Genomic DNA, 19,130 nt, shown 5'->3' with positions numbered 1-19,130 from the left:
GCCCTCGGCGCCCGAGCCGGAGGACGTCAGAGGACCGGCGCGCCGCCACCACCAACCAATGGGAGAGAAGCGAGATGCCCGACGTCTTCTGTGATTGGCTCTCAGGCTGGAGGCGGTGGCGGAGGGTGGGCCTTAGGGCGTATCTCCTTGTCCGCGGAGCTTCGCGCTTAGACATGTGAGGCGCGCAGGACGGAGAAGGCCGGCGGGCTACCCAGAACAGCCCGGCGCTTCCGAGGGGAGGCGCCACGTGTTGTGACAGGTCCCCGCGCTGGGGCAACGCTTGGACCTCACTCCAGTTGGCCGAAGAGGAAAAAGAGAAGGAAGGGGCCGGGCCGGGACCCCGCCCCTCGCGCCCCGGATGGATGTTCCCGGCCCGGTGTCCCGGCGGGCGGCGGCGGCGACGGCGGCCACCATGCTCCTGCGCACCGCTCGGGTCCCCCACGAGTGCTGGGTCTTGCCCACCGCGCTGCTCTGCACTTACGGCTTCTTCGCCAGCCTCAGGCCGTCCGAGCCCTTCCTGACCCCCTACCTGCTGGGGCCAGACAAGAACCTGACGGAGAGACAGGTACGCGCGGCGGCCGGGCGGGCCCGGGATCACCCGAGCGGGCGGAAAGGGTGCGGGGAGGATGCGATTCAAGAAAGGACCGAGAAAGGCGCTTGAGCCGCGCGGGAGCCGTTCTGGACAGAGATTTGTGACTTTGCCCGGTTGGGAGGCGGCGCCTTGCTGTGCGTTGCATTAATTCATGCTCTTTTTCTGTCCGTTGGCATTAATAGGGCGTGACTTGTGCGAAGGGCTCCGGCGCGGGTCGGGAGCCCCCGTGCACGTTGGCTTCAGGCTGATTTGTAGGTAGTTGTAAAGTAGCTTAACCCCCCTCTGATTAGACTGATCCAGCAGTTCCTCCTGGGGGTCGGGGAAGAGGAGGGAAAGGGGGCTATATTTGGATAAAAAAAGTAAAAACAGCAAGCTGTACTTTGGACATGGTAAAGGGTTTGTAAATATTTGTTGACTGAATGTAGGGAACCAGACGCTGAGTAACCAACCCCTGCTTTTCTGAAAGGATCTGCCCTCCCCCCAACTGCACGCTCTTCCTTTCTTCCCTTACAATAAGGACAGTACAGGACACCACGAATCCATCACCTTAATTTGGCTCGACTTTTAGTTGGGTGAGACTGTGTCCCAAGCTATGCTGTCCCCCACCCCCACCCCCACCCCACCTTCTGGGATTAAAACAGATACTTAGATGGTATCTCCGAAGTGGCACTTAATTATAGTTTTTCTTGCATCGCGAATTGTTGCTTCACAGATGTTAGTTGTGCTGCTCAACTGCCTGGTGAGATCTTGCAAAGTTTCTGTACCTCTGTGGTGTTCCGAGTCATTGAGAGCCCATAGTTCATGATCAAGCACCTCATGCTGATTGATTTTCCTTAGATGAGGGCTTTATAAGTAAAAGACTTCAGAAGGGCGCCTGTGTACTTTAAAATGTGTTTAACTCTTCCAAGTGTGTGGTCAATCTCAACACTTGCGTTTTGAAAAAGAAAGACATTAACTGAAAAAAGGAACTAAACTCAAAGAGCTCCCCACAGAACCAACAACAAAGCAGGTTCCTCTCCCTCGAACACACAACAAAGCCTGAGAACTGAGGTCAGGTATTCCTTTCTGGAACACGACAGAGGGTAAAAGCTGAGTGGGCACTTGTTATCTGGTCCTTTTTTCCTATGCCCGCTTCGCCTCCCTTTGCGGTGAAATACTCCTCCCACCTGAACTGCACTCTTCTCCCTGTGGTTAGTAGCCACCTCTTTTGCTTAGCGACTCAGTGTGCCTGCATAACAGGTTAGAGCAGAATGTAGTTACTCATAGCCCCCTTGGTTGTTGCATGCATTGCTCCTCCATTTCCAAGGGCACTTAAACAGGGTATTGAAAGTCAGTGTTGAATCCAGGATTGCGGGTTTCATTTGAGTTTCTCATTGTTTCACCTCTAGTGAACATTACTGACTTTGACCCAACTTTGAATTGTCTATTTCTCAGTCTTATGCACCACTCCACAAGGGGCCTTCACAGTTATTCATTACCTTTTTGACTTTTAATATTGGCTAAAAGCAACAGTAAAATGGAAAGGGCCAACTCTTGTGAACAGAATGATTGCGTAAGAAGAAAATGACTGCAGTAAATACGAGAGAGGATGATCCTGGACACTGAGAACCACCATGGGCTCTGAGGTGTTGCCACTGAAGCAGAAATGATACTGCTCGTGAGCTGCTAATAATTAAAGTTTCATGTGAACGGCCATGTGATCTGCACTTTGTGCACCTGGCCCGACCGAGGAGCAGAAGTGCGTGGGGGAGAAACATTCTCAGTGTTGATATTTGAAAGCCGATCTGTTTTGTCATGTGCGCTGGGCAGAGAGTTGCTGTGTGATGTGCCATCACGTGCCCTGTCTTACCAGAAAGTCTTCTAGGGTGAGTGAAGTATGTTCAGGGGGCATAGGAATACACCAGGGGTGCCAGGCCCAGTACCTGTTTGCTGGTTGTGTAACAAAAGCATAGCTCACTTCTGCTATTGCAAATTAGATGAGGAAGAGGGCAGGGTTTGGAGAGAACAGTAGTCTGGGAAGGGTTGTCACTTGTCCCTGAGGACTTGGGAATCACTGCCGTCTGTGGGTTACGCACAGTGTGGCTCTGGTCACCCTCTTCCGGTGTTTTTTTTTTTTAATATCTAATAACCGGAGTAAAAAGAACAATGTGTTCTCCTTCCAGACTGAGTCCTTAATAAAAAATAGTACATGATTTTTAGGTGAAGTGAATGTCTCTAATCATGGTCAGTGATATTTCTGTTGAAGTTTGTATTTCCTCCTAAAAGATGTTAGAAGGGCCAAGTTGGATCATCTTAAACAGAGCTATTGTTAGTCACGTCCAAAGACAAAACGAGGAAAGAAAGGACAGAATTTCCTCTATTTTTCTACCCTCAAAGGGTTTTTTTTCTTATATTTCAGGAAAAACCTTAACTTGCTTTAGGTACCACTTTATACGTTTTAAACAGGTTAAGATGTGACTGTATTCCAATAGTCGAAAGCCAGACTTTTAATAAAATACATTTCTTTATGTCCAAAACCTTTTTTATCCTTTCATCTTTTTCAGCATATGATTTGACAGACACACACTACCTTTCTTTGATTTTTTTTAAAAAAACATTCCACCTGTTCTGCCTGATATTCAGAGCCTTGCAGAATCTGGCTGTTACGTGTGTAGCATCCTTACCTCCCATTCACTACATCCTTCTTTCCCTCGCCTCTTTCACATACCCGGGTTCAATCCATGTTATAACTTCAGCATATCCACAGTCTCATCTGTTGGTCTGTACTCGAAGATGTGATCTCTGCCTGTTGATATCTGTTGATATCTTTCTGTTAGCCTCTCACTTCCTTATCCTTCAAGGTCCATCTCACAGACGCAACCCCATATTTCCTATCTCCCCGATCAATAATGTGTGTACGTGTATTCCTCAGTAGGTTCAGAACTCCTGGAGAACCAAGACTTCATTTTATTCTTTTTCTTTTTTCTTCTTCTTTTTAGGTAATCTCCACACAGCTTGAAAACAGTGTTGTGCAAATAAGTGCTTATTAACTAGTTGTTTAATTGAAACTTGATTCTAAGTCTACATCTGAATTATAAATTAAAATTGAACATCTGTTTCGCCTTGACTTTTTGTCTCAAAGGAAAGCACAAACTAACTCAGAGCCAGAGTTGTGAAAAGTAACTTAGAATAAAATCAGTTCCCTTTGCTCACATGGCCGATTTTACCTGAGATAAGAAGGCATGTCCCAGGTCTGGACAATAAGAGTCTGTAATGTGTGCAATTTTATTCAAGATTCAAAGTATTCCTCCCGAAAGCATTTTCTGCTGTAGCAGCTTCTCTTTGGAGGCATTGAAAGAGAAGGGGTCTTTGGAGACCCAGTGTCTACACTCTGGAGGTGGTGTGGTCTCTTCATGAATGCTCTGCAAAAGCACCTCAATTCAGGCAGAAGAAGCTGCTGTAGGCATTACAGGCAACCCTGAAACAGATGATGAGTAATGGTTTTCTGACTGGAAAAACGAGACATTTAAGTGTAGTGTAGTAGATTCAGAATATCGGGGTTCAGTTCTGCCAGTTACTAGCTGGGGTGACTTTGGACAAGTTACTTCACCTTTCTCTAAGGGCGAGTTTTCTCAGTTGTAAAATAGAGAGGATAAAAGCATCTCCCGATTAGGGTTGTTGTGTGGGTTAGAGGAAATCATGCAGGTAAGGTGAAGAGCACAGCATGCAGCCCCTCAGTGGAGCTTCGCTGTTATAATGCTGGTGATACTGTGACAAGGGCATTCATCATGGCTTATCTCTCTCATTGGAAGAAAGCCTCATTTCGTATTTAGAGTACGCTAAGGAGAACCCATCTGGTCTTTCTCCCCCTCTTGTCTTTATTTTTGTTTCTACTTGGCGTTGCAAATCTGGCAATGTTACTTTTCATCATCTTTATTATCTAGATTGTGGTTTTGTATTAGTACTAGAAACAGTCTTATAAGTATGGGCACTTTAAGTTGTTAATTAAAAGGATAAGATTTATGTAATGAAAACTTGGCAGTTAATCATTTTGGGACAACAGTTATTGAAAGGTATATAACATGTTTCAGTACAGAGCATAGGACTAGTGAAGAAGTCAATTAAAGTCTGAAGAGGTGTAGAAAACAAAAGCAGACGGGGTGTTGGAGGAGGTGCTAGAGGGTATTTTAAAGGAAAGGTGTATGGCTCACAGCTTCGTGTGGTGTGTTGGGAAAAACACGTTGGGGAAATGGCCAGGTGAAGAAACATGCTGAGTCAAACAGGAGGCACTTGCAAACTTTGGAAAACTGTTGGAGCGTATCTGCAAAACTAGAGGCACAAAAGGAGTGGGAAGTTGATAACTGAAAAGCCTGTTGGGAACCTTCACCCTTCCTGGCCTTCATCTCAAGGTTATTCCTGTTGGCTTTCATCTTTCGCTCTGGTTATGCCAGCCAAGAGCACTTCGTTCCTCGTTTACTAAATTTTCTGTACTTTTTGAATAAGAATCATTTTTATAGTTCTCGATTATTTTTTCATGCACATATTCAAGTGGAGGTTGCGAAATGACTTACAAACACAAATTAGGCCAAATCCATGAAGGTGAGGCTGCTGGACAAACCACTTGGTATTGGGCCAGTCAGAAACAAGTCAAGTCTGGAATACATTTCAGATTGTTTTGCTTTTATAGTTGTGCTCTGCACTGGCGAAAGATTTGACAGCAATTGTTTACTTTATTGTTCCTCTAAAACCTTAAAACAGTGAGCCCATTTTACACTTGGTAAACTGAGGTATATACATGAGAGTTAAAAAGAAAGTCATCCTTAAACTTCTATTTTCAAAGTCTAGGATTGTGTTGCTCCATCACAAAGTATTTAGCCTGTTACCAAAACGACCTTTGAGAAAGCACTTAAAAATTGGGGACACTGATCCGGATTTTGAAATGATTGTTTACAAACTGACTGACTTACACCCCCAGGAGCTTGCTAGACGCTGAGCAGGAATAAGAGGGAAAAGTCTCCTGCAGTGACTGTTGTTGGAAGAAGAGGATGACAGTTCAGTTAATTTCGTTCATTCATGTTGTGCCAAGTGGTCTGTGTGTCTGCTTTAGTCCTCAAGTGTTCAGACCAATGGATGAAGTGGATTAAGAGGTTTACATGTATTCTCTCATTTACTCCTTGCAAGAAATGACCCTGCGGTGTAGGTCTTATCCCTCGTTTACTGATAATGGAGATTAAGTCTAAAGGGAACTAAAAGAAACTTGCCTAGGATCCTGTAGCAAATGATGGAACTGAATTTCTATCTGGGATCTTAATGGTTTAAAGCTTATTTTAAATATTATTTTTACTATGTCCCCATCTGAAAAATACATTAAAAAGAAAACAGCAAACACTTGTTTTTTTTTCACATTATAAACAAGCAAAGAGAAGGACATCAAAGTTGCCCATAATCCTATCACCCACAGATAGCTATTCCGACAGTTTTCCCCTCTTTACTTATTCCTGTGCCTGCAAAGAAATGAAATTTAAAGTCAGAGAAATCAAATCAATCCTAATCAATCAAACAGTAGGATCAAGGTTCCGCATTCGGTGGCTCAAAGTAAGAACTGACGACGATTCCAAAGCATTTATTGAGCCAAGTATCTTCTAAAGAGTATGCTGGCTGTCAAGTTGTGCAGAAGAGTCCACCCTTAAATATTAAATCTCCTGGGGCATTTAAAAAAAATGCTTATGGCTGAGAATCCAAAATGTTTAAAAGCTCGTTGGGAAATGTGCAACCATGGTTAAGAACCAGTGCTATGAGGTAACTGGGGAGCCTGACAGATACAAAGCACTATCAAGACAGCTTTGAATGTTGGGGTACAAATGCTGTCAGCTCCAGCAGTCTTCCAGGATGAGGAAGACTTTGAACGAGGCCTTGATGAATGGGGCGGATTTTAAGAAAAAGATGACAGGGCACAAATGGGGAAGTATATTCCAAACAATGATAGAACTGCCGTTGAGAGTTCTTCAGTTCAGAAGGATGAGGTATTTGAGGTGTGGGTAGGCTGTTTTAGAAGAACAAGTTGTGACTATTCCAGGTCCTTTGGTGTCACTGACGGGTTGTGTCCTCTGCTTCTCTCAGGTCTTCAATGAGATCTACCCGGTCTGGACGTACTCTTACCTGCTGCTGCTGTTCCCCGTGTTCCTCGCCACAGACTACCTCCGCTACAAGCCCGTGATCCTGCTGCAGGGGCTCAGCCTCATCGTCACGTGGTTCATGCTGCTCTACGCCCAGGGGCTGCTGGCCGTGCAGTTCCTGGAATTCTTCTACGGCATCGCCACAGCCACTGAGATCGCCTACTACTCTTACATCTACAGTGTGGTAGACCTGAGCAAGTACCAGAAAGTCACAAGTTACTGTCGAAGTGCCACCTTGGTAGGCTTCACAGTGGGCTCTGTCCTAGGGCAGATCCTCGTCTCCGTGGCAGACTGGACCCTGTTTAGCCTGAATGTCATCTCTCTCACCTGTGTTTCTGTGGCTTTCGCTGTCGCCTGGTTTCTGCCGATGCCGCAGAAGAGCCTTTTCTTTCACCATGTTCATCCCGCCTGCCAGGGAGTGAATGGAATCAAGGTACAAAACGGCGGCATTGTCACTGACACGTCAGCATCTAACCACCTTCCCGGGTGGGAGGACCTTGAGTCAAAAATCCCTCTAAATGTGGAAGAGCCTCCCGTGGAGGAACCAGTAAGTTCAGCCTCACGTGTCTTGTGGTTGCTACTCTAGGGGCCAGAGCAGTGGGGAAAGCCAGACAGGAAGCCCCCTCTTGCTACACCTCGTATTCATGTGCATTCAGGCTTCATCCTGAGTTGGCCGGTTGGTTCATTCATTCATTGATTCAAGTTAAGGTTGATTTAAATTAGCGATGACAAATGTTTTTCCCCTTGGAGTGAATGACCTTCAAGCTCAGACTGGCACATATTTTGCTTGTGTCAGAAATGTCTTAGGAGCTGTCTCTTCTTCATCTTTCAATCCCCAAACTTGGCATCCAAAAACAGCACTCAGAAAATTTTGCTAAATGAATAGATGAAATGATTCCAGTAGATGATGAATATCTACCTCCAGTTTGTGAATTGAAGCCCAGAGTATTTAAGGGTAGGAATCCTCTTCCTCTTCTGTGCTGGAAATGATATCTTGATATTTAATTTCAAATGATACTTTGCCAAAGTGGGGTAGTAATGAATAATATAGAAGAAGAGAATGAAAAGAGGAAAATTTTTAGTGATAATATTAGAAGTGTGACTATGAAATTGTCTCTTAGAAGTAAGGTAGGGCATCAGAATAATTCATCCATCTATTCTCTCTAGCCAGGATGGTTCGTTGCCTTCCCCAGTCATTCACCGTTTTTTAAAAAAAATGAAAGCGTGATATCTTTCTATCAGGTTATAAGCTCTGGGGGGCAAGATTCGTCCCAAACATACTGAATTAGTCCTAGCTTTTCTGGGAAGTGTTTGGAAATAAGCCTATTAACATTCAAGCTTTGTAGGCGGGCTCTGTCAGACATAAAAGTGAACTCCGTAAGCTTTGCAGGCCAGGCCGGGTGAGAGTAAAGGACCAACATAAATAGTCTTTGGCTCTTTTCCTGGAGTTAACCCAGATTGCTTCCATTGAAAATGACTCTCTTGCCCACTCTCATTTTTCACGTCTGGTTACTACTTGAAATTTAGGTTATCATCCCAGTGGGTGACACATCAGGAAACTCACTTGGATTATTAGGGCAACTTCAGTGAAAGTTGCCGGGACTAATTAGAAGTGAAATGCTGATTTCTTCATAATTTGTTAAGTGACGTTGGAGGATCAACAAAGTTGATGAGGGGGGAAAAGAAGAATGTGTAATCATTTGCTAGATCTCATGCAGTAGGAAAAAAGTATAAGAACCTTTAAAAAAAATCTGTTTCAAATGTGTTAAAATGCTTTTAGCTAAGATTAATTTGTTTATACATATATATTTTAAATATGAACATATAGCCATAGTTCTAAAAATTTTTATAGACCAGTGAGTTTTAAACTTTTTTGAACATGAATAAGAAACATACTAAGAAACGTTTTACATAGCAACCAGTGCATACAGAGGTATGTATATATTGTATATATAACTGAAACAAAGGTTTTACAACATAATACTTTATTCTGTCACATTCCGTATAGTTTATTTTTATAATGCAATCATTGCCCACTAAGTTGATTTTATTGCCTACTAATAAGTTGAAACCTACAGTTTAAAAAACTCTGTCCTAGACCAACTTAATGTTTGTTGCTTATAGATATGCAAAATGTCAGTACTTGACATGCAGAACAATTATAAAATTTTAGAGTTAGAAGTGATTCTAAGCATAGGTCAGAGAACAATCAGAGAATCTAAAAGTTACAAGGGACTTTAGATCTCATCAACCCCCTCATTCTAGAGATAAGGATTGGGCTCAGAGATTAGTGACTTGTACAGAATTAACAAATATACTCCTAAACATAAATTAAGGGTATATGCGAGATTCACTTCCATCTGTACTTTGCTCCATGTAGTCTTTTGCTGGGGTGACAAAATAGTCAGAACCGTCATGTTGGCTACAGTGTGGTAAAAATTAAGATTCAAGTCAGTCCCATGATGTCCTCGCCTCTATTGCTGATGCCGTACCAGGCAAGCAGTCCGTACAGCCCTAAAATTGCTGTTTATCTTTGACAAACATGAAGGAAAGTCAATATGGATTTTGGAGATTGCAGTACCATTTTAGGTTGACAAAGCCCATAATTGAAGCATAAATCATGATTGTAGTAATTACGGTAAAGAAGAGTTTGTAGGCAGGTAGGTGGTTTGATCCTGATTTAATAGAAAGGGAAAATGAAGTAGGAGTCAAAATAAACAGGGTAATGGGCCAGCAAGTGGTGTGGAGAAGTAATGATTGCTAAGAGTTTTGAATAGCTTTCTGAAAATATGATCTCTGAGTTGAGACCTGAGTGACATAAAGGAACCGGCCCTGAAAATCAGAATAAAGGGCAGTCCTGACTGATAGAACCATATTCTGACTTTTCTTCAAGCTTGTCAGACTTATTCTCAAAAATTTCCTTCTTGCCATTGGTTTGACTATAGACAAATCTCCCTCTGCACATAGAGGAGATAAGTAAAAAGTGGCATTTAATTTGGAATTGTAAACATCGAACTATACCTATTAAAAGGTTCTGTTGAAAGAAAGAGCTACACAAAAATTAACTCAAACTGGATTAAAGATTCGAATTTAAGACCTTGAAACCATAAAACTCCTAGAGGAAAACAGAGGCATAAGCTCCCTGACAGTGGTCTTCGCAGTGACTTTAATCTGACGCCAAAAGCAAAAGCAGTAACAGCAGAAATAGACAGGTGGGAAGACATCAAACTCAAACGCTTCTGCACAGCAACAGAAACAGTCAACAAAATGAAAAGGCAGCCTACTGAATAGGAGAAAATATGTGCAAATCATAGATCTGATAAGCGGTTAACATCCAAAATATATAAAGAATTCATACAACTCAATAGCAAAACAAACAAACAAAAACCCTAACAATCCAATTTTAAAAATGGGCAAAAGATCTGAATAGACATTTTTCTAAAGAAGACATACAGATGGTGAACAGGTACATGAAAAGATGCTCAACATCTCTAATCATCAGGAAAGTGCAAATCAAAACCACAACGAGACATTAACTCACACCTGTTAGAATGGCTGTTCTCAAAAAGGTAAATAACAAGTGTTGGCGAGGATGTGAAGAAAAGGGAACCTTTGTGCACTGTTGGTGGGAATGTAAATTGGTGCAGCCACTATGGAAAACAGTATAGATGGTGCTCAAAAAATTAAAAATAGAACAACTTTATAACCCAGCAATTTCACTTCTGGTTATTTAACTAAAGAAAAAGAAAACACTAACTTTAAAAGATATCTGCACCCCTGTGTTTATTGCGGCATTGTTACAATAGCCAAGATATGAAACAGCCTGTGTCCATCAATGGATGAATGGATAAAGAAGGGATATATATATATATATATATATAGAGAGAGAGAGAGAGAGAGAGACAGACAGACAGACAGAGAGAGACAGAGAGAGAGAGAGAGAGAGAGAGAGAGAGAGAGAGAACTATATAAATATTCAGCCATGAAAAAGAGTGAATTATTGTCATTGCGACATGGATGGACTTCGAGGACATTACGCTAAGTGAAATAAGTCAAAAAAAGAAAATACCATACGGTCTTACTTATATTTGGAATCTAAAAACAGAACACACACACAAGCTCATACACACAGAGAACAGATTTGTGTTGCCAGAGGAGGGGGTTGCATGGTAGGTGAAATAGGTGAAGTGGGTCAAAAGGTACAAACTTCTAGTTGTAAATAAATCCTGGGGATAGAATGTACATGGTGACTAGTTCAGCATACTGTATTGCATATTTGAAAGTTGCTAAGAGAACAGATCTTTAAAGTTCTCATTACAAGAAAAATTTTTAACTGTATTGTGACAGATGTTGTGATCATTTTGCAGAGTATACAAATATTGAATCATGTTGTACACCTGAAACTAATATATCATAGGTCAATTATACCTCAGTTAAAAAATAAAGGAAAGGGGCTGATTGCAGGATTGAGTAATCTTTTTACACCTGGAGGTTCTCATGTCACGCAGGACAGGTGGCCTCCACGGAGAGGGTTGAATCATGCTGCTTCCATGGGTGTCGTGACCCTGTAACATGCTCCTGTCACACATCCTGGCTCTGACATGCTACTTCGTGGTCAGCTCCCCTTTGGTCCCCCTGGATTCTCCCGTTTTGCCTTTTCGTGTTCACCACAAAAGTACCATTTCCTATGTTCTGAGCAAGCCTCAGGAGTTGCAGCCGCCTTTGGTAGATCAGACCTTTGAGACAGTGGATCGGAGAGGACTCATGGGGTGTCTGCAATCTCATACTGACTTCTTGGCATAGTCTAGGGATGGTGCAGAGCTCAGCAATGTCCTGATTCACTTGATGATAAGCATAGTATTATAGCCATGTTACTTCATTATATTAGTAATATTTCCTATAATACAGGGTAACAGGAAAAGAATGAGGAAGAAAATGACAATCACTAATTAGCCCACTGCCCAAAGAGAACTGCTAATGTTCTGGTCTATTTCTAAGATTTCTCCCTTAACTATTACTGTTCAATGACTCTGTTAGTAATAAGAACAGGAGACTCTCGCTGAGGGACCATCAGAACAGTGATTTATTAATAATAGGGTTACCAATTCCTGCGGATTCTTAATGCTGCTTGCAGCCACAGGGAGACGTGGAATGTCGTATCCTTTTGGCTCCAGTATGCCATCTCTGACGATCTTTCTACATTCGTTTTGTAAACTACATCCTTGGCTGGGTGATTCAATACATCTGTGCTAATGTTCATAGAGCATTTACAATAAAAAATGCATGCGAGTGAGGTTTTTTCCCCGGGAGGATAAATATAACTGCTGAGTTTATATGCATGTGTGTTCTCACAAGGAAAGAGGAAGCCTGTTACATAGAACAGAGTCTATCCACTTGCTTTCTGTGCCATCTGTGTCATCATGTTGGACCTTTCTTCCCCTCTGCTGTGTAGGAGCCTAAGCCAGACCGGCTGCTCGTGCTGAAGGTGCTGTGGAATGATTTCCTGCTATGCTACTCCTCTCGCCCTCTGCTCTGCTGGTCGGTGTGGTGGGCCCTTTCCACCTGCGGCTATTTTCAAGTCGTGAACTACACACAAGGCCTGTGGGAGCAGGTGTTGCCTTCTCGCCATGCTGCTATCTACAACGGCGGTGTGGAGGCCGTTTCAACACTGTTGGGTAAGCCCCACAGCACGTTTGGGGGTGGCCGGGAGTGGGGTTCCGCTGGTAGGTAAGTCAGCTGTTGTCAGATTTGTCTGCCCTCCCAAAGTCGAAGTGGCCCCAAAGAACGACTGACTTACTCTGAGCTCTGACTTTATAATTAGGGGGAGAATTTAGAAGTGCTCAAGGGGTGAAGGGTTAGATTAACAAACTAGAATTCTTTATAACCTTTGGGAAACCTAATGCAATGATGTCATATCCACATTTCCATCATCTCTGATTTACGAGGTGCTTTTGGTGCATGATGTAAAACTGAGTAGCAATACACAATACTTAAACAATAGCTATTGTATGCTATGTTAATATGTGCTAGGTGCTAAACCTAAGGGCTTTATGTATTATATATTAACTCGACCCTCACAAAATGCCTGAGAAGGGTGCGGTTGTTACCCCCACTGCACAGTTAAGGAAACTGCGGACAGATGTGTGCTCAACTTGTCCGAGGTCATACGGATGGTAAGCAGGAAAGACTGGAACTCGTCACTGACGGTCGGACTCTACTGTCCCTTTCTAATTGTTGGCCGACCTCGTAAGGTTTTTGGGAGACTTCACATGATTTCTGTCAACACGTAGACTGTGCCTAGCACTTGGAAAGCACGCCACAGATTTTAGCTAAAATCACCATCATTTTACCGAAGGGTAGGGATGCCCATCTGCCATGTTCTCAGCTGCTCCTAGTTAGGAGAAGAGATCACCTGTCCTGCCATGGTGCCAAGCTCGAAGCCACAGTTCTTTTTGACTCTTGCCTCTGGGCCTTGGAAGCTTTTCCTTAGTGGCATCCCTGGGCCTGTGGCCTCCTTTGCCCTCTCCCTGCCAACTGCCCCAATTCATCTCTCGTCATCCTACTGGCTCCATATTATTTATTCCATCAAGTCCAAATTCTCTGCCTGACTTTAAAGGTCCTCTGTAATCCTGAGTTAACCTTTTTATAAGTTCCAAGCCCCTAACATGTAATCACCTGACTTTTAATTGATTGAAATGGTATTGATTTAGCAGAATAACTAGATTTACTTCTCTTTTGTTTGGTAGGTGCTGTTGCTGTGTTTGCAGTTGGGCACATAAAAATATCCTGGTCAACTTGGGGAGAAATGACTCTGTCACTGTTTTCTCTGCTGATCGCCGCTGCGGTGTACATCATGGACACTGCGGGGAACATCTGGGTGTGCTACGCGTCCTACGTTGTCTTCAGAATCATCTACATGTTACTCATCACCATAGCAACGTAAGTTTCAGTTCCAGAGAAGCCTTAGCAAAAGTTGTGACAGAACAAGCTTTTTGGTTTCTTTACAAAGAAATTAAATCTTCTAGTTAAAAGACTCAGAGCGCTGTGAGATGATGGAGGGCATCCCAAACATGGGGTACAGCGTTCCAAGGACAGAATTAAAAATGGAGGAACTAGTGAGTGAGGAAGCACAGGGCTCGGCCTGGAAGGAAGCACTGTTACCTCTGCAGACTGGAGGGAGCCCTGGGACAAGGTTCATTCATTTCCTCCTTCATGGGTTCTTGCTGTTTCCAGAAGGGGGTGCTCTTCACAGTTAGAGTGAAAAACTGGAACCGCCCAGGAAGGAATTCTGTCTGTTCATTCTGTGTTTTCAGTTTCCAGATCGCTGCAAACCTCAGCATGGAGCGCTATGCCCTGGTGTTTGGGGTGAACACCTTCATCGCCCTGGGACTGCAGACGGTGCTCACGCTCATTGTGGTTGACGCCAGTGGCCTTGGCTTAGAAATTACCACTCAGGTAAGATCCATGTGGGCACCGCAGATGTTACGACGCGATCAGGGTGACGAAGTGGAGCGTGCCCGATGAAAACACGTTCAAACAGTACAGACGGATGTAAAATCAAAGGAAAAGATCCCCCCTTCCCTCAGCCACCCCACCCGTTGTTCTTTGCTACCTGGAGCACGTCGGGACCATCGTCTTTTTAATGAGGCCCCAGAACATTTCTGATTGTAGCTGAGCAGCTCGGCGGCGCTGAGGGGTGACGGTGGCTCCTCCTAGGCGGAGCTCGTCTGCTTCCTCACCGACTGTTCCCCTCCCTTTCTAATTCTGTCCCTGGAATACCGCACCCCATGTTTGAGATGCCCTCCTTCACCCACAGCTCTCTCTGAGCCTCTTCCCTTCTTTGTTTAAAATCCCCCTCACCCAGATACCAAGGTCATGACTTGCTGTTGATAAATAGCATTATGATTCTGAACACGTGACCTACTGAGAACACCTGCAGAAACACCCATGGCGGTGTGGCCACTTCCCTTCATTCAGGAGTTGTGTGGTTGTACCTGCCTTCAGGCATTGTGAGTTTGTAGGTGGGGCTTGCTCTGTACTTTGGCAAAATGGACACTAAATCAAAAAGTGCCTTCCCCAGCCCAGGCTGTATGAGCCCTTCTCCATTATTCCCTCCATATTTATGTATTAGTTTTCTGAGACTACAAATACCCAACGCATTATCAGTAATTAACTTTGTTTTCACTGAAGAGATCTAAAAGAAAAATAATAATGAGAGGTAATGTGCATTGAGCACTTTCTATGTGGCAGGTACTTTATATAGAAGTTTGCAGTTGTCAGGACTAGACTTGGAGAAAAGGAGGCTGAGGGCTCAGTAAGAGCCAGTGTTGGTTCAGGCCACACTGTCAGCAGCCGTGTGGCAGAGACAGGACTTACACCAGCACCTGACTCTACACAGACTGTCTCCCTCTGCATCTCGCTGCCTCAGAAAGGCCGGCGGGGCGGGGTGCAGAGCAGTGGGAGCTTGTGATTTTCTGTGTGGTTCCCAACTGCCACCAGCAGTGAAAGCCTCGAGAAGACCTCAAGGGTTAGCTGCTTACATTTGAGATAGAGGGTGGGAGAGAAACTTAAGTCCTTGTCATCCTGCTATAAAAATGGTGGGTTCAAACATGTGGAATACTAGAATTTTGTGGGCTGTGCTGAAACTCTGTCACGATTAACAGGTTTCCTGTAGGAAAATGTATCCAAATTTTAAAAATCCTGTGAAAGACTTAGAGCGACTCTTACTGCGCCTATGAACCAGCTTGTAAGTGTTTAGTAAGACAGCAAAGATGTTGATAAACTATAGTCACATTACAAAGTGGGTTTAGAGATGATTCTTATAAAAAGTAACCCTACAATGAAATATACTTGACCTTCTACTGTCCTCTTTTAGGGAAGAACAGAAGTTCTTGATCTTCAGAACTTGGCTTGTTAGTCATACCCACCTATCAGCTTGAGGGTAGAGACCATGATTCAGTTACAACATCAGCAACAAAAATAAACACAATAGTATCAGCGCTGTGCTAACAAACAATTACATACATGACCTCATGGCTTCTCAACAACCCTGTGAAGTAGGAAATATCAATTCCATTTCGTAAATGAAGTCAAGGCTCAGAGATTAAGTATCTCAACCAAGGTCACACAGCTAGTGAAGGTGTCGTCAGGATTTGCACTCGGTGTCTTCAGTACCTGGCACGTGGGGGGAGCAGCACACAGTGGTTTTGGTAGTTTGATTGAGAAACTGAATATACCTTTAATTATAGATCATGTTTACATATATGTACCCCAACAGCTCATCTTCTCCTTGCTAATTCTGTAAACTCTTTCCCCCTCTTTAGTTCCTGATCTACGCTGGCTATTTTGCACTCATCGCTGTGGTTTTCCTGGCTAATGGTGCAGTCACTGTCATGAAGAAATACAGAAAGCAGGAAGATCCAGAATCAAGTTCTCAAGTAACCACTTCGTAATGCACTACCGATGAGCTTCTTATAGCAAGAACTCTGCACAGCAACTGTCGCTCGAGATATTTAATTTTTTAAGGTGTAGACACATATATATGAATGTGCATTTCATGGCTTCAGAGCAGCCAATTGACTATACCTGTGTCCTCTCTGTGTCCTATAGTAACATAATACTGTTCAGAGGAACCAGAAGTAAAGTTTATTTTGTGGGTTATTGAAGGATGGCTTTAATCTGATTCAAAAGTGAACTTGATTTTGAAAACCAAGTAATCAAGTGCAATCAAGCAGCACGTGGTGTTGTATACTTGATAGCGAGTGAGTCTGGTGTGTCATAGGTCGAGTACTCCTGTATCTGATGTGCCAGAAGTTTGGCCTGGTGGGACCAGGGCTTCACAGGGGCCACAAGATGTTACAGATCAGGACAGAAATACGTGCTACCAGCCCCCGCCTCTGTTCAGTTTCGTTCTTATTTCTGTTAGTCGTGTTTGTTTCTACAGATGCAAGTTGTTTCTGTTACTGGCAGTATTTGCTCGGCTTTTCTGTCCTGTAAGGAATATGTCATTTCTAATATTAAGTTATTTTAAAAAATTCATTGTATAAATATTCTCAGTTTCCATCTTGACAATTCTGTATTTGTGTAGATTTTCTTTAAGAAGTACATTTTTGCATTATTCATATGCTTCCCAGAGAAGCTCATTTAGTTAGAAAATAGGGCAAGTTTTGAAGCCTGCTAATAAGCTAAATGAAGAGACCTAATCAGAAAACTCAAGGTAGGTTTCCTGTCTTTTATTCTTCAGTAGGAAGGACCATTAATTCCATGATGAGAAGGGAGAATATGGGTTAAAGACACAACTAGCTCATTTTGTATTTGCGTTCCCTTTTATTTCCAAAATAAAATGAAAAGGTCTTTTTAAAAATAATTTCATCCCCATTTATAGCTTTTATATTACTTGTCCTTTCTTATCCAAGATAAAGATGTCATTAGCAGTTGGATTATTCCAAGTGTTTTTCACAAACTGAGCCTCTTTTTGATTTATTTCAGTGGGACAGGAACTAGGATAGACTTGATTCCTGTGTTTTGTACATCAAATTTGCCTTTGCTTCTAAGGGTAGATCATCTTGAATATTTGCTTACAATAACAATTGCTAGTGATTCCATTTCCAAGTTACTTGAAAAGATATTATTCTGTATACATTTAATTCTCAGATCAGCCTACCAAGTGGCTGCTAGAATATGTGAGACATGAAAACTATTTTAAAGCCAACTTTGTTGCCTTATCTTGAAAAGAATCTAGGTAGCTGCTTTCACCTGGGGTGTTAACTTTTTTAGACTGACACAGCTAAATAGTGTGAATAGTGTCAAGACTGTAAAATTGATGTATTTATTTGGTTTAAGCAAAAACTTTAGAAGCAAATTAATAGGATAAGAATAGGTCCTTTCTCTTCAACCTCTTTTTGGATATAGGGAAAAGAAAAGAACACTAAGAAAGAGAAGAGGAAGTGATGTCATAAATGTAGCAGCCTCTGATTTTATATTTTGTCTTTTTTTTTGCTACATAGGGAATTGTTTACTCAGAAACAAGTAGAAAAAAAAGTGGTGTTTGAGGGATTTTATTTAATTTTTTAAATAAAAATGGACTGTGGTACAATCAAATTGTTCATGTTACCAAAGCAGTATTTCCCTGGAATTAAATTCGAAGTTTGTGGCATACAGGTGGAGCCTTCCCTTACCTAAGACACTAATAAGTTGCCATCTTGGTGTGTGGCCATATTCCTAGAATGCTGAACCCTATCTGCAAGTTGTACTGTACACAGTTTTGCAAAGACGTGGACATAATTTGTTGTACTTTTTATTCAATTCTGTACAGATTATAAAATTATTTTTATTAAATAAATATTTTACAATATATTTTCCCTTTTCAATCAAAATTATTTTAAATGTATCTTTTGCTTCCATAGGACCTTTGGATTACATCTTTTAAATCTTGTAATAACTTCTCCTAAAACAAATTTCATATTAAGCCTTCCGCTCACCTGACCTCCCCAATTAATCTTGTCATCCTGTTAACTCACTCTCCCATTGCTGTGATTTTACCTTTGACTTGCCCTTATTTCTCTTGTTTTCCTAGCACCACATTGCACTGTTTATTTTTCTTGGTCTTCATCTTGATACCTCATCTGTTTTTAAAGCTTTCTCCCTTTTAGAAACCGAAAAAGTCCATTCCCTTCCGTGTTAACTGAATTCTAAAAATAAAGGAAATTAGGGCCGGCTGAGTGGCTCAGTTGGTTAAGAGCTTGCTCAAGAGTGTGAGCTCTGAGCAACTGGCGGTTCGCCCGGCCCGAGCTGAGCTGCCGCTGAGCTGCCAACAGGTGGCAGGATGGCTCAGCTAAAAAAATAAAAATAAAGGAAATTAAATCAAGGGCAGAAGGTATCATCTTGTTTTGAAACTTCCTAGCCTCTTTGTTACGGCCCCAAATATTCTGATATCCAAGGAAGCATCTGTTGCCATCAGCTGAGAGTCATTTGTTCATTAGATCCTGGAAACCAAATCAATATTTTCTCACAGTATCCAAATGGGCACCTTCCCTTTAACACCCCATTCCAAAACCTGCTTCATTAAGGCATTCGTTGATTATCACCAAAGACTTAAAATTTTTTCATGCAGAAAAACCCAAAACAAAAAAACGTTTTCTGTCTTAATGTTTTATGTTCATGTACTTTTTAAAAAAATTAATGGGTATTTAGCTGTTGCACTGGCAGGCAGCTGTATTACATATTTCTATAACTCAACATTCATAGGACGCTAGGATGTGTTTTGCAACGAAAGGCAAAAATAAGACATGGTCCCTGCGCAGAAGGCGTACAATCTGAATGGCATTAAGATACAGGGGATACAACTAGGGACAGAAGAATTGGGGTACAGGGCCGGAAGTGAC

General features: G+C 42.5%; 1 protein-coding gene across 1 annotated transcript; it reads left to right on the top strand.

Moving 5' to 3' along the window:
* Window positions 1-168: 168 nt before the first annotated feature.
* SLC19A2 (solute carrier family 19 member 2) lies at window positions 169-18,102 on the top strand. The gene is made up of 6 exons (XM_019647589.1): window positions 169-565; window positions 6,692-7,294; window positions 12,200-12,422; window positions 13,494-13,686; window positions 14,061-14,202; window positions 16,071-18,102. The coding sequence occupies exons 1-6, from the start codon at window positions 359-361 to the stop codon at window positions 16,197-16,199; spliced, it is 1,497 nt and encodes a 498-aa protein (XP_019503134.1). The 5' UTR covers window positions 169-358; the 3' UTR covers window positions 16,200-18,102.
* Window positions 18,103-19,130: the final 1,028 nt, after the last annotated feature.

Source organism: Hipposideros armiger, unplaced genomic scaffold, assembly GCF_001890085.2.
Source record: "Hipposideros armiger isolate ML-2016 unplaced genomic scaffold, ASM189008v1 scaffold_6, whole genome shotgun sequence".
NCBI classification, from domain to species: domain Eukaryota; kingdom Metazoa; phylum Chordata; class Mammalia; order Chiroptera; family Hipposideridae; genus Hipposideros; species Hipposideros armiger.
Note: the sequence above shows the minus strand (reverse complement) of the source record. Positions and strands in the feature narration are given on the sequence as shown.

What these genes read in the sequence shown, in the direction of transcription:
- SLC19A2 (XM_019647589.1), top strand. Translation starts at nt 359, where the DNA reads ATGGATGTTCCCGGCCCGGTGTCCCGGCGGGCGGCGGCGGCGACGGCG. An exon ending in TTACTCATCACCATAGCAAC is followed by an intron (nt 13,687 to 14,060) that starts GTAAGTTTCAGT and finishes CTGTGTTTTCAG; the next exon opens with TTTCCAGATCGCTGCAAACC. An exon ending in GCTTAGAAATTACCACTCAG is followed by an intron (nt 14,203 to 16,070) that starts GTAAGATCCATG and finishes CCCCCTCTTTAG; the next exon opens with TTCCTGATCTACGCTGGCTA.